General features: G+C 38.8%; 1 protein-coding gene across 5 annotated transcripts; it reads left to right on the top strand.

The window, feature by feature from the left end:
* Nucleotides 1-218: 218 nt before the first annotated feature.
* Nucleotides 219-16,036, top strand: cry1b (cryptochrome circadian regulator 1b). Of its 5 annotated transcripts, none has more exons than XM_005471069.4 (13): nt 219-359; nt 441-596; nt 762-1,237; nt 10,429-10,537; nt 10,931-11,073; nt 11,197-11,381; nt 11,507-11,595; nt 12,131-12,271; nt 12,389-12,700; nt 13,035-13,186; nt 13,674-13,876; nt 14,426-14,563; nt 14,942-16,036. In XM_005471069.4, the coding sequence occupies exons 3-13, from the start codon at nt 1,080-1,082 to the stop codon at nt 15,025-15,027; spliced, it is 1,716 nt and encodes a 571-aa protein (XP_005471126.1). In that variant the 5' UTR covers nt 219-359; nt 441-596; nt 762-1,079; the 3' UTR covers nt 15,028-16,036. The 5 variants fall into 5 exon arrangements, with proteins under 5 accessions (XP_005471126.1, XP_005471128.1, XP_003447120.1 ...); XM_005471071.4 differs by lacking the exon at nt 219-359 and having other exon boundaries at nt 439-596; nt 762-961; nt 1,056-1,237; XM_003447072.5 differs by lacking the exon at nt 219-359 and having other exon boundaries at nt 439-596; nt 14,945-16,036.
* The last annotated feature ends 113 nt before the right edge of the window (nt 16,037-16,149 follow it).

Below are 16,149 nucleotides of genomic sequence, written 5' to 3'. Positions count from 1 at the left end.
TTATGTAATTTAACGTGGCTCGCGGGGTACACATTGGTTAGAGATTACCGCTGATGATGACAATGGGCGGGGTTAGTTATGTCCGACCAAACGCACGGTTGCGGTGCGGTCACGAAAAAGAATCGAGCACACCTGTTCAGAAGCTGGCCTTGCCGCGCGGCATGTGATCATCCGGGTACTTGTGGGTATACCACATAACTGAAACCGAAGTCTCCCATTAGCTGCCTTTAATCTCCCAGTTTAGACGATATTTACGTGGTTTTCGCTTAAAAACGGAGTTTGCCAGAGATTGTATCGAGAAAACATCGAAATCGATGGTGGAACATTTAAAAATAACCGCAGATGACGCGTAAGCAGAGGTATGAAAGCACATTATGGAAACGTGACCGGGAACACGTTGCATAACGTTTAATTCTGGCCAATCACGTCGCTCCTTTCAGCCCTGCGTATTCCTGTGGGTGGAGATGTTGATAACGAGGACATCTTGCATGGCCGACTTAGGCTGGTGATGTAGTTTATGTACAGTGTTTAATATGTTAGTAAGGTCGAGAGAGTGTTGAATTTGTGCATACGAACCCCGTTTGTGGCAACAAAACGTAAGTATGTACGCGTTTGTACGTTTTACTAACTACTAGCATATTTTATATGGCCTTCGCGCAAGCGCTGTGTGTTAGCTTATCAAAACAATACATTTGAAACATCGTTTAATGCTGTTAACGTTCTATTTTCGAACTTGATCATGTTGAATTATTCCATTTCAGCGTTGCTGCTAATTGAGAGAAGAGTTGCAACCCTTTTCTGCGTCAGCTGCGGTTTCCACCTTTCTACACATGCATTCATTGCTGGTCAGCAGACCCAACGCTGTGGATAAATTCATGGAGCTAGGCTAGGTTAAGGTCGGACAAACCTTTATCGCCATCCAGGAACGCAGAGCAGCTTTAAAACTACTTCGGCCTCGGATGTGTGTTTGTGACTTTTATTTTGCCACAGAACAACGTTAGAGGGCGCCGTTTGTTGTTTGTGGGAACTCCTTACTACCTTTTTCACCCCACTAGTGGTAAACAAATAAGGGAGGCGACATGGTGGTCAATACCATCCACTGGTTCAGGAAGGGACTACGGCTGCATGACAACCCGTCTCTGAAAGACTCTATCCGGGGATCGGACACCCTTCGTTGTATTTATATCCTAGACCCCTGGTTCGCTGGATCCTCCAATGTGGGCATCAACAGGTGGAGGTAAGACGTGTCACATGCTGATTTAGCTTTAAGTGGGGGGTATATAGGACTGTTATGTGTGTTAAAGGTTTGTTCATGGTATTCGTAGTTTAAACTTGAATCTAGATAACATGGACTTTGAGGCAAACATCTTCACTGACTTTATAAACCTAATCAGAACAATTGGTCACTTAATCCTTAAGCGCCTGTTACAGAGGTCATATTATTTAGATTCCTCAGACCTGTGGAGAACTGCATCTCCACACAATGCGTTCAATTGTCAAAGGATGCACAGTGTTTAGATCAAACTTAATCCCTGGTTGTAGTTGCTTAGTATCAAGACCTGTGGTATTTTAGCAATCACCCAATCAAAACTGAATATTGTTTTAGATCTAACCTTTATCTTCACTAACTGCACACACTCTCTCTTCACTTCATTGCTTGAACTTCAACTCAAATATCTAATCAGACATTTGCATGGCTGCAACCTAATGCTTTTAAGCATATAGACAGGGTCAAGATGACTTGATAAAGTTTAAGTGAGTCGTCAGAATGGGAAAGAAACATGATTTAAGTGACTGTGAATGTGGCGTGGTTGTCGAGACCAGATGGGCTGGTCTGAGTAGTTCAGAAAATGCTGATCTACTGCGATTTTCCAGTAGAGCCATCCTTGGTTACAGACAATTGTTTGAAAAAGAGAAAATACCCAGTTATGTAGATATAAATGCTTTGTTGGTGCCAGAGGTGAGAAGAGAAGGACCACATTTGTGGGTATTTAACTTGTAACAACGAGTCAGATGACCAGTCATTACACCCAAGGTATGTAAAAGAGCATTTCTGAACACACAACACGTAAAACCTCGAAGCAGATGGACTGTAACAAGAAAAGACTTCAGCAGGTGCCACAACCCTAAGCTTAAAAATGAGAAACTCTGGCTATACAAAGATTGGTGTAAACAACATAAAAGCATGAGTTTATCCTGGAGGGTATTTTCTTGGTACAGTTTGGATCTCTTAATACCTGACCATTGTTTAAATGCCACAGCCTGTCTCAGTATTGTTGCTGACCGTGTCAATCCTTTTATGACCACAGTGTGCTCATCTTCTGATGGCTGCTTCCACCAAGTGACAAAGCTCAGATGATCTCAAACTGGTTTCTTGAACATGACACGAGTTCACAGTACTCAGTTGCCCTCCACATACGCTAGATCTCTATCCAGTAGAGCACCTTGGGGATGTGGTGGGACGGGAGATTTGCATGATGGATGTGGAGTTGCCCAGTCTGCAGCAATTGTGCGGCGCTGTCATGTTAATATGGAAATCTCTCAGGAATGTTTCTAGCACGCTGTTTAAACTGTGGCACAAAATTAAGAAAGTTCTGAAGGCAAAGAGGGACCCAACGCAGTACTAGCAAGTAGAGCTGGGCGATATAAGATTTTTTCATATCACTATATGTTTTTTTCATTTCAGGTGATAATGATATATATCATGATATAAGCCTGTTACGCCCCTAGTCTAGGCGTGTAGGGACGCACATAAAGGTTGGAGGAGAAAGAGACAGATACCCGCCCTGGTTCCCAAGCCAAACATCCAAAACCAGTTGTGAGTAAAAAAGGTGATTTTATTAAAGGTAATGAAGCATAGCTCCAGGGTGAACCCAGGCCAAAATAATAAACAAAACCAACTAAGTCCCACCAGAGAAAACTAACTAAACCCTAAGAAAGAAACAAAACAAACAAATGACAATACTAACCCTCGCTCCCTAACCCGGAAAACGGGTGAAAACTGTTCCAAAGAAAAAGGCGGCTCACCCCTTCCGCTTCAGCCTATAGGTGCCTAAGCACTAAGTTAATACACTAAGAGCGGCTCTCACAGAACACACTCACACAAACACACAGCAAAGGTATAGGCTGGAAACCAGGGCCAGGACCGAGTCAGCTGTCAAACTGCTTGCTCGCTCGCCTCTCTCTCTCTCTCGCTCTCTCTCTCTCTCTCTCTCACGGTCACGGGAGCTGTCAGAGGGGCTTTTTGAACGTGGGCACGTGTTCCACAGGCCAGTCAGCTGCTCGCTACTCTTCATTAGGGGATGGACCTGCAAAGAGACTTAAGCACAGTAGAGAGACAGAACAAGACAGCACACAGTGTTCATATGGCCGCAGCCGTAACAAAGCCAAATAACTATATTTGTAAGATTTAAATGTGCCGTTGCTCACAAGTAAAATGTGAAATAATCAGCAGCTTGTTTTGATTTAAATATTTATTTCCCATAATAAGTTCAACAGGGTAGATGTACTTAAGGAACATGAGACTTCAGTTTCAGATAAATAAAGGCAAATATTGCAAACTACACAAAAGGCAGCCGCTAAAGCGTTTAAGTTTCAAAACAGAACAAACAAAACAGACCACTAAATTGTCAATTCCACTTAGAAACAAAATTTTAATTCTAAAAATAAATCTTAGGTCGTTTTACAGAAGAACAGACAAAATTGACTAACTTTTGTCAATATCAAATAAACTGAGAACTAAAAGGAAATTCTCAATCTCTCCTTGTTGTATAGCTTAGCTTTTCAAACAGTTTTAACAGTGACTTTAGTCTGACAAAAGCCGAATGACGAATCAGCGCTTTCAGTCAGAGATTGAGCATGCACCGCTTTATTGTATTTCCAGACTTGCTTTCGGCACAATTTACAGTGCGCGCTACTCTGTTTTTTGTCAGACTTGAAATAGCCGAAATACCTTCACACTACGGAACTTCTGTGGCCCTTCCGTTCGACAAGCTCTCCGGCATTGGAACCATCATCGTTTTTTTCTTTGGTAACCTTCGCTCACGCTCTCGGTTGATTTTTCTCTAGTCGGCATCTCATTTCCTCCATTACCCGGGCAGCCCGGCTGCCTGCTTCCCAAACAAATACACATGTGAGCCTTGGCACTTGTGCTGCACGTAACAAGTCACGTGACGTGACGCTGCGGCTGTGATTGGTTCGGCTTTGCGCTACTTAATTTGGATTGGCTGTTTTTTTTTTTTTTTTTTTTTTTAAAGAGGACAAGAGAGATGAGGTCTATCGCAATAGTTTAATTTTTCTATCAAGAAAAAGTTATTTCGCAATACATATCGTTATCGTTTTATCGCCCAGCTCTACTAGCAAGGCGTTACTCCAGCACGTTTTGTAGAAGAGTTAAAGAGGAGAGAAGCAGGGCAAAGTGGCTCTCTAACATTAACTAACTAGCGTACTGTTTTATTAAACAATGTTTGGTTTGTTTTCTGAAGCACTTATCTAATTCAGAATGGAGAATTATGTAATTCAAGTGTATTGCACATCTTTCCATAGATGATGGGAATTTGATTGCTCATTTTGATCAGGCAGACAAGTCGTTAAAGTAGTAGTTTTAAACTATCTACATTTATGCTTTAGGGGGTGGTACTTTGCAGCTGTTTTTAAGCATTGATTAGCTGCAATATTATAATTTTATGCCTGTTATTTGGTCCTCTTCCAACAGCAAAGGTACAAGTAATTGGAAAATGAGTACAACACTGAGAGAGGACCATATTGTGTCATGGACAAAATATTGAATGTGTCCCCTTAAATAAAGCATAAATCTGCCTGACTAGTTTCCCTTGTAAGGCTGGACATTGATCAAATTTTAATATTGAGCACAATTTTAGCCCCAACCAATATTAAAAATTTGTGTTAATAGAATTCAGAACAACTAAAACGCTGTGATTTCTGCTGTGCATTTCCAGATTCTTTTTTTGCCACAGTTTTTTAACTCAGTGAGAGGATGACAGTAACACCATCATCATCTCAGTATAAGGGATAATAATCATAGCTTTAATATAAGGACACATATCAGCAAATTCCTGGAGGGAAATTGCTGATATGTGACCAAGATCTTAACCAATTCCAAATAGTTGGCAATATTTTTTTTCTTGTTTTATAGCTTTTTTTTTTTCTTCCCAGAATCCGTGGAATAATTTTCATCAGATTTAGTAATTTAAAAAATAAAGATGATATTGTTGATGGTTAATTGTACAGAAGTTCTACAGAACTTTATTCATTCTCTTTAAACCCACCCTTTGACATTACAGTTTCAGTTTGATAGTCAGTGGATCTTGGAGGAAGCTGCAGACAGTTAAGTTGAAGTATATTACAGGTTGCATATGTTACAAGAAAGCAGTGAGTGAATTATTTTTGCTATATTCATTTATTGCAAATGTATATATGTTACATTACATTACTAGTCACATGTTGCACCAGTGTCCAGCTCTTTTTGTCTTTAAAATCAGTTGACTGTGGTCAAAAAATATTTATTACGTATTTATTACTGAGTCTATGTGGGAGAGAGAGGGATTTCACCATTTATATCCCAAGAAGGACATATAAAGGTTGCAGGCAGTAAGTTTGCTGCCCAGCCACTCTGACAAGCTATTTTTTCCTGCTTACTGACTCTGCTGTTCAACCCTGAATCAGGGGCTGCAAATCAGGGGCTGCAAATCTGGGTCAGTATGTTGTTATGGTCATTACGTCATCCACCCTCACTGCTTTGACCTATATTAAACACACACCCCCCCTTAGTCAGCTACACCATGTCATTCGTGTTATTACGTGCTCACTATTTTTAGCTTATCCCATACGTCCATACAGCCGCATTTGTTCACAATGTTGCAAGCAACTATAACTGAAGCAGCTATAACTGCTTAGTTTTACTACACACTGGTACACTGATTTAGATTGAATGGAATATGTTTGAGTTCTTATGGAAGTGCTCTCCCTGTCTTGTCTCCATTTTCATGCTGAAACAATACAAACTGGTCAGTAATTTGTGCTTTGTAGCTTGTGAGCCTTAATGGAAAAAATAATGGATTATTTATTTTCAGTAAATGCTGAAGAAAACCCATGTTTTAACCTTGGATACACTCTGTTACACAAAGCACTAAACTGAAAGGGAAAATTAGGCACAGAGAAAAAGCTGGTTGTAAATAAAAGGTGATTATTGTGACCTCAGATTGGTCTGAATGGCTCAGAAGGGGAGCTGGAGTGGTGAGACAGAGGTAGAGAAGCATACTGGGGTTAGTGGAGCAGAGGTTTACTGAGGGAAGCTGACCAGACAGAACAGAATTCAGAAAGTAGGGAGTTAAGCTGATCTGGGCAAGCAGTGCTAGAGTGTTAAGCTAAATCTAGTAGCAGAAAACTGCAGTGGGCAGGAAGATTTGCAAGGTAAATGGAAGACGGCACAATTTCTAATACTGCACACATGCACATATAGAGACACTAAACTGGAGCAGAACTTCACCAGCTGCACATTAGTCAGTTTTCAAGTCTCTTCAAGCTCAGCTCTGACACATCGTTGACTCCACTAACCATCAAACACACCCATTTCCACTGCCACAATACAGCAGACGCACACTGCAGCACAGAGAGAGGAGGGGAAGCCACTCCAGAAGTGATTATAGGTCAGTGTGACCCAGAAAGGAATATCGAGGGAGTGTCAGAAGGGAAGACCAGTGTAACAATGGGAAATTAAGAAATACTGTAATCTGTGGGAATATTATGATACATGAATCCTCCTTTCCTCATTACTTCCATACAGTTAAAGGGTTTTTAATTTGTAGAATTAGAAGATAAGCGAGCCTTTATTAAAACTCTTGTGGATAATAACTCGAGTGTATTAAATGAGGATATGAAGGCATAAGAGTATTTATCAGAAGCTATAGGTAGTGTGCTGATAACTTTTTAAAAAAAAAATTTACTCCGTATCTGCTTCCCAAAGCCAAACTCTTTATTAGATCTTGAATTATATCATGAAATCCTAGTAATAAAGCAATTATTATTTTTAAGTTGTGGTTTAGGTGTCAGTTACTATACAAATGTCACTCAGATGTTAATTGGAAGACCATGGAGATGACTTAAGGATTTTCTTATTTTTTCTTAATTATGTTAGATGTTTTGTTTTTTTGGGGGGGGTGTTTTGTTTTGCTGCTGGGTTTGTTGAGAAATTGTCGAGAAAATGTTTGTTTAAAGGCATAAGTCATGAGTGCTGCTACAGTATACATGTTCTGCTTTTTTGCCAGTAATATTTACAGCAGTTTCACCAGAAGAGGGCTGCATGTTCACATTAATACACTGCAGTATCTTTGTTGCTGAAAGAAACTGTCTGCCGTTTATTTATTGTGTTTTGTCCATATCTCATGATGGTCATCAGTGATGTTCTAAAATTAGGTTTTTTTTCTGATGATGGTGGTACTGTAATGGAAATGTGTTTGTTTTTTGTGTGTTTTCTATTCACAAATGCAAAATACTCAAGTTTTGGCAATCCAACGTAATGCATTGTTGGACATGCAACAGTGCAACATGGTGCATTTGAACCTTTACACTTTTAATAACTTCTGGCACCATATTGTCAAATATTTAGCTCTTTAGACCTTAGAACCTGCTAAGATAACCCGAGAAGCTCTTTTCTGAGTTTAGGAGTTCCTTAGGGATTATTAAAGTATTCTGATTCCTTTCATATTTCAGGCTTGTTTATAGAACAAAATGACAGCAGAAATTAGTGAAGGTGATCTCTGCCCTTGAAAAAATGGAAACTTGATAAGCGTAGACGCTGAAAAAGCCTTTGATTCCGTTAATTGGAATTTTCTCTACAGGGTGTTATATAAATTTGGCTTCCATGATACAACTATAAAAACTATACAGGCACTATATGACAACCCTACCGCTAGGATTAAAATCAATGGATATTTATCTAACAGCTTTACCCTAGAAAGAGGCACCAGACAGGGTTGTGCATGGTCACCACTACTCTTCGCATTATATTTAGAACCACTAGCTCAGCTCATTAGACAAAACGAAGACATCAAGGGAATCATTATTAAAGGGACGGAATATAAATTGGCCTGTTACGCGGATGATATTCTGGTCTATCTTGGACACCCAACGTATTCTTTACCTAAATTGATGCACTCATTTGAACAATATGGCCAATTATCTGGGTACAAAATCAATATAGGTAAAACCCAGCTACTCTCATATAATTATAGCCCATCAGACGAAATAAGAAGTAGTTACACCTTGGCATGGCAAACAGAGTCGTTTAAATACCTAGGCATCAACCTATCAAAAGATCTTACAAAATTATTTGAACAGAATTATTTACCGATACATAAAAAAATAAAGGACGACATAGCAAGATGGAATTTAATTCCTTTCTTTAACCTTAGCTCAAGAATTGACTCTATTAAAATGAATATAATGCCAAGATTCTTATACTTATTTCAAACCCTACCAATAGAGATTAACCAAAATCAGTTTAATGAGTGGGACAAAATGTTATCTAGGTATATATGGCAAGGTAAAAGACCAAGGGTTCGCCTCAAAACTTTACAGCTGGCTAAGCAAAAGGGAGGATGGGGCTTGCCTTATTTCAGATATTACTATTTTGCAGTGCAGATGAGAGCAGTGATATGCTGGTGTAACCCGTCATACACTGCCCAATGGAAAAACCTTGAGGAAAAAATGTTGCCCATTCCCATCCAGGCAATTCTAGCTGATAATAATTTACAAACTTACATAAATAACATGGATAACCCATGGGTGAAACAGACCCTTAAAACATGGAAAACTGTTATAAAGGAACATAAACTAGAGGCCAACATTATAGCTCTTAAATGGTGTGCTTATGACTCAGAGTTCATACCTAATAAATTGGACTCTAGATTCAAGGATTGGATAGCTAAGGGTATAACAGACCTATGTACTATAATGAAAGATGGAAAATTGCTCAGTTTTGAAACACTTAAAAGGACACATTTATTAGAAAAACAAGATTTCTACCGATATTTGCAGCTACGGCATTATGTTGATACGAAGACGAAAAATGCAACAAAGACAGGCACACGTTTGATCGATTTGTTTATAAAAAGCTATAATTCAGAAACTATTGATAGAATTGTTTCATGTCTGTATAAGGGTCTTTTGGACTTGACATCACATTCAACTTCATATATTAAAATAAAATGGGAGAAGGAAGGAGGGATAAGTATATCTGAGGAAGAATGGACGGCAATATGGAGGTATCAATGGATGTGTACAAGCTCCCAAAAATGGAGGGAATTCGGCTGGAAGAGCCTAATTAGGTACTTTATAACACCCTCCCAGAAGTCTCACTATGATAATAACTCCCCTGTCTGCTGGAGAAACTGTGGAAACCAAAGTGCAAACCACTACCATATTTTTTGGGATTGTTCTGTTTTGAGGGACTATTGGAGAGAAATACACAACGCTCTACAGTATATCTTTAAATGTGAAATACCCTTTGAGAGTAAGACTATGTTTTTTGGACATGTACCTCAGGAATGGCCGAAAAGTGATAAACATTTAGTAAATATTTTGCTAATGGCCTGTAAAAAGGGTATTACCAGAAAATGGTTATCACCGGAGAGCCCAACTATAAATATATGGATGGACATCACAATGGACATCTATAAAATGGAAAAGATAACAGCCTTTGTTAATCACAAATTGGATAAATTTACATCATATTGGGAAAACTGGGTCAAATATGTCACGCCTCATAGGCCAGATTTTATTTTCACAAACTAGTAGTTATGATGTATGAGAGTATGCAAGAGTAAGATCACTCCCTATCAGTACATAGTTTTTTTTTTTTTTTTTTTTTTTTTTTTTTTTTGTTGTTGTTTTCTTTTCCTTTTTGCCTGTTTGTTTCAACTGTTGCTATGGCTGTAAGTTTTTCTCTCTTCTTATAGCCTGGATATAAACTAAAATACTATTTTGGCAATAAGGGCAGACAACAGATGCAAGAAGTATTCTCATGTGATGTAAATGCTGTGAATGTCTGTTTCTGAATGTCAATGGAAAAATAAAAAATTATAAAAAAAAGAAAAAATGGAAACTCTCATAGTCATCAGAAAACATCTATATTCAGGTATCAAAACTCATGAGTGAGGGTACCGGAGAGGTTGTTGCATGTTGTTTTTATGGGAGAAATGGTTAATCTACTAACAAACTATTTCTATACTGAATTTATTAATTGTAGTCAATTACAACTTTTCCATTCCTTGTGCCTGTTATCAGTGGTCATATGAGACTGATACGGTTTTACTTTATCGATCAATTGTAACCAATTATCTGATCCTTCTGGGTTTAAAAAAAAAAAAAAAAAAAAAAAAAAAATTGTTTGTTTTTTTTAATAAATAGGTTTTTGCTGCAGTGTTTGGAAGACTTGGATGCCAGCCTGCGCAAACTCAACTCCCGCTTGTTTGTCATTAGAGGCCAGCCTACAGATGTCTTCCCTCGTCTATTTAAGGTATGAGTTTTGGATTAGAAGATGCAGTCCTGCACTTTATTTTTGCTTCAAATAAGCCTAATATAATAAAAAGGTGCAAAATTGTGACTGCTGAACTTAAACAAAGGAGATCTAAACTTATTACATCGATGTTAAGACTGAAAAATCTGTATTTCCCGTGTGTGTGTGTGTGTGTGTGTGTGTGTGTGTGTGTGTGTGTGTGTGTGTGTGTGTGTGTGTGTGTGTGTTTAAAAAAAAACAAAACAAAAACATGTTTATAGTTGTGTATGAAATGAATTGTATGCAATTCTAGATTAATCAGTGTCATTTTGCTATCACTGACATTCAAATGTTGCATGCATTCAATAAAATGCAGCAGATGTGTAAACACTACTGTGTTTCTTTGTTACCCAGGAATGGCAGATAAACCGTTTATCTTATGAATATGACTCTGAGCCTTTTGGCAAGGAACGTGACGCTGCCATCCAAAAACTAGCCAATGAGGCTGGGGTGGAGGTCATGGTGCGGATTTCACACACCCTCTACAATCTAGACAAGTGAGTGACTGTGTAGAGTATTAAGCTGAAAGTCTCATTGTAATGAACCAGTTTGAAGGCAGATTGTGACCACCTACTCTGTCTCTGCAGGAACTGCTTTTAATACATTTTTCTCTTTCATAGGATTATAGAACTTAATGGCAATCAGCCTCCACTCACCTACAAACGCTTCCAGGCTGTAATAAATCGAATGGATGCCGTGGAGATGCCAGCGGAGACGATCACATTTGAGGTTCTTAAGAACTGTGTCACACCAATCAGTGAAGACCATGATGAAAAGTTTGGGGTGCCCTCCCTTGAAGAGCTTGGTAAGTTTTTGTGTTTATGTTCACATTAATACATTGTTGCCTTTATATAAAAGCAGTCTATCATCCATCAGTGTCAGAGTTGGGGGCAAACTGCAGTTTTTAAGTTAAATATGGTACTTTTTCAGGTTTTGAGACAGAGGGTTTAACCACAGCAGTATGGCCTGGAGGAGAAACTGAAGCCCTCATGAGGCTAGAGCGGCATCTCGAGCGGAAGGTAAAAATACATCTTACTGAGAACAAAGTGAAAAACTAATTTAGAAACTTCCTCAGGCTTAATGTCTTAAAAAAAAGAAATCTCTGCCTTACATGTGCAGTGAATTGTTCAGTATATACAAAATATGCACTTTAACCGGATGATCGCTATTTCTCAGATTTTTGACTACATTTCTTTATTGTTCTTAACATAGTACACCAGTACACAATATGTGCATAGGCGTCAGTAATCCAGTTTGTTTTTTCTCTTTTTCCTTTTCTCTTTTTCTTCACATTACTTCCAGTATCAAACCAGCTGAGTTCCTCTTGCATTATTTTGTGCTTAATTATTTATTTATTTATTTTTTTGTACTGAGCTACAACAAGAGTGTAATATCTGTCGTTTGTCGTCATTAACGACCTTCAGTAGTAACTTTTTTTGAGTCACGTATTGATGTTGGAGACTCAGAAATGTCACATCTTAATTATTGTCAGTTATTCAGATGAAGCTTTCTAACCTTGTCTTTTTTTTTTTCTTTTTTTTTTGGTTGGTACAGGCCTGGGTTGCAAACTTTGAGCGTCCACGTATGAACGCTAACTCTCTGCTGGCCAGTCCAACAGGCCTCAGCCCCTACCTGCGCTTTGGATGTCTCTCATGCCGGCTCTTCTACTTCAAACTTACTGATCTCTACAGAAAAGTACTAATACCGTAGTATTAGTATTATATTTGTTGGGCTTAGAGGCTTTAGTGTCTGTTTTCAGATTTTTGTTTTTTTCTTTCATAAGCCTAAATAAGCTGTCTATCATCCCATCAGGTCAAGAAGAACCACACACCACCACTGTCCTTATACGGCCAGCTGCTGTGGAGAGAGTTCTTCTATACAACCGCCACCAACAACCCCTGCTTTGACAAGATGGATGGCAACCCTATTTGTGTTCAGATACCCTGGGACCGAAACCCAGAGGCACTGGCCAAGTGGGCAGAAGGACGAACGGGCTTTCCTTGGATCGATGCTATTATGACCCAGCTGAGGCAAGAGGGGTGGATCCATCATTTGGCAAGGCACGGTGTTGCTTGTTTCCTCACCAGGGGAGACCTCTGGATCAGCTGGGAAGAAGGCATGAAGGTAAGAACGGAGAAAAGGGAACAAGTGCTTAAATCAGGCTAGATTTTCTAAAGCCAAAAAAAAACCCTCTGAAGATGTTCAGGAGTCAGGTTTATTTCTAGCCTTATTGAAGAACAATATCCTGAAAGGTTATTATAGATTTTTATGTCCAGTGAAGCCAAAATCATGTTTCCTGCACCAGATTTAAGTGCATATGAGTCACTCTGGTTATTATTCATTGTTTAAAAGTGCACTTAAAGAAGAGTCAGAGTAAATTGGGTACCTTGCTGTTGTCGTCTTTCTCTCATTTGTTGTTAACTGTTTTCTGTATGTTTGTTTGTTTTTTTTAAAACAGGTTTTTGAAGAGTTGCTTTTGGATGCAGACTGGAGTGTAAATGCTGGCAGTTGGATGTGGCTTTCTTGCAGTTCATTTTTCCAGCAGTTTTTTCACTGCTACTGCCCCGTGGGATTTGGACGACGCACCGACCCAAATGGCGACTACATTCGGTCAGCAAGACATTTTATGATGTATCACATGAAAATAGAAACAATAGTGTGGGTATTTGTGTACCCCTAAAGTCATTTCAAGTAACTAAGTACAATCTCATGGTTAACTTGTGGGGAGGGTTTTTTTTTTTTTGGTGGCCTCACATGGGAGGAATAATTCGTCTCGGTTGCATCGAGATTACAAAAGTGAACATTGAACTTTGTTTAGCACTTTATATAATTGTTAGTGTATTTGGGATAATGTGGCCTGTGTTGCACCACAGAGGTTCTCCTGAATATGAAATGTGATACAGTCATGTGGTGTAATTGGTAAACACTGATGAAAATTAGTCATGAGACAAAAAGAATGCACTTTGAGCCTCAGTATTAACTGCATGTGTGCCAGCTAATGTAACATTAAATGCAGTACGTCCAGCATCCTAGACCAGTCTGTTACATTAGTCTACATTACATTGTGTCATCTTCGTCTGATTTTGTCTGCTTGCAGGCGTTATTTGCCGATATTGAGGGGTTTTCCAGCCAAATATATCTACGACCCTTGGAATGCCCCAGAGGAAGTACAGAAGGCAGCCAAGTGCATCATAGGAGTCCACTACCCCAAACCCATGGTGAACCATGCTGAGGCCAGTCGCATCAACATTGAGAGAATGAAGCAGATTTACCAGCAGCTTTCCTGCTACAGAGGACTAGGTATGGACGCCAGCTAGATACTAATTAAATGTCATGGCAGTATTCATTTTGCTAAGTGTACCTGTATTTATTCAGATAAACATTTTATCTGCTGTTTGTGAGGATGACTGCTCTTGTCCTATGACTTTTTTTTTTCTCCTGATAAATGCACAGAACCTTATTATACCTTCATTAGAAACCATGTATTAGGATAAATTATAACTCATAAGTACAGGTGACTGCTGGAATCTCCATAATACTCCTACTGTCGTATTAAATTATATCTGCAACTGCACAAGCAGAGAATATGTTTGACACGTGGTAACAGTTTGAACCTAGAAGTAATAATAATAACGATAATAATATCCATCCAGTTCATTTTCTTCCAATTATCCAATTTTCATGAGGGGGCTGGAGCCCATCACCCTGGACAGTCATCATCAGTCTGTTGCGGGGCAATAATAATAATGATGATGATGATAATATTGTTGTCTGGATTTTTTTAAATAAAATTAACCTATAGTTAAAATATTAACTATTTTAATTGGAAATGCTTTTGTTGTATCGCAGGTCTGCTGGCAACAGTCCCTGCCAATTCCAACTTTGGTGGAAATGGCACTAATCCCAGAGCAGTCAGCACAGCAACCAATGAAGGTCCAGCAGGGTCCTCTAATGATCCCTCTGTGCAGGTGGGAATGTCTCAAACAGGTACGTATGTTTTATATTGAATATTTATTTATAGTTACACCTACAACATTGAAAATCTTGATTTATTGCAAAATACAATTTCTGAGACTAAAATAAGTACTCATGAGACTGCAGTGGTAGGAAGTGTAATGTCAAATATATGAATTCCCTACCTGTGGGCTTTTTTGATAACTGTTGAGAACTAGAAACTGAGGATTGGGCTTTATTTCAGAGGACAGCTGAATTACTGTTATGTTCTCAAGAAGCTACTGGAAACCGATAAAGAGCCCTGAGCTAAAATTGTGGACTGGAAAATGAACATTTAGCATTTTTGTGCATTTTGCACATACGCATATATGCGGTTTGTTTGCAAATTAATCGTATGTTATGTTTTTAAAGCAGAAAGAGCACAGTCTGTGCAGAAGCGTCGTCATGAAGAGACTCCCCTTGAAAGCAGCTCTAAATCCTGGAAGCAGAGTAAATAGGGTGCTGAAGGCAGAACAAGGATTCCTCAGTCTGTCTGTATCATCTGGGTAGCATCCCCCCTGCATTGCCCCAACTAACGAACAGTAATAACTAAAAGTACCAACCATTGTAGAGCTCGAAAGGGAGGGGGGAACTGGATTTATCTTCTGTCTCTTGACTTTTAGTCTTAAGAACTCCCTTTAGTACATGACATTCAAATTATCGGGACTTGGAACAGTCAGCTGTTAACATGACTGATCGGACACATTATAGATCTCAGGAATAGATGAACAGTTAACAGAAAAAATCTGCAAAAGGGGTAAAGCAGCAAATACAGCTGAGTATAAAATCTTCACATCAGGATGTTGTGAAGCTACCTATTGTCTTCCACTACAATATGTAACTGTACAAATGCTGAAACTAGTAGCCAGTGCGCTTTACCCCCTCCACACTCCACATTAGTGAGGTTAGGACATGATCAGGCTCTAATTGGAAGGTGAAACACAATCAGTGATTTTCAGATAGCCTGATCTGATGCTTCAGCTTCCACACTGTATGTAAAAATGTCAGAATAAAAAACTATTTCCATTAGAGTGACAGAACTGTAGGAGTTTTCTTTGCGTTCAGCTGACACCATCACTCACTTTTAGTAAACTGACTTAAAGTAAAATGACCTGGGTAAACTTTCTTTTTATTTTTTAACAGCGCTCTGTATCTTTAGTATCATTATTACATCCATACAATATTGATTGTAAATAAGGTTAGCACGTTGTTAAAGCAGGCCATAGAAAAGGCATCATACGTTTTGTAAATATTTCTTTTTAATTTCCAACTTTTGTATATTTGGTAACAGGACCTCAAAATTCCTTTGTAAATACAGCTACCAAAATAAACTCTGGGGCGAAAAAAGTTCTCTGAAAATGTGCACCCCCCCACCCCACCCCCCCCTTCTCCCATGTGATCATAAATCTGTTATTTTTGTATCAATTACCAAATTACAATTGTATTGAAATAAAGGATGAAATATTATTGCATTCTCATTTCTTATGCACTGTAATGCCTCTGTTTGTTTCTGTAATTCATTTCATGCTAATTTTATTCACTGTTTGCCTTCTTCATAATTCCAACCTGAAGTAGACATT

This window comes from Oreochromis niloticus, linkage group LG7 (genome assembly GCF_001858045.2).
Source record: "Oreochromis niloticus isolate F11D_XX linkage group LG7, O_niloticus_UMD_NMBU, whole genome shotgun sequence".
NCBI classification, from domain to species: domain Eukaryota; kingdom Metazoa; phylum Chordata; class Actinopteri; order Cichliformes; family Cichlidae; genus Oreochromis; species Oreochromis niloticus.
Note: the sequence above shows the minus strand (reverse complement) of the source record. Positions and strands in the feature narration are given on the sequence as shown.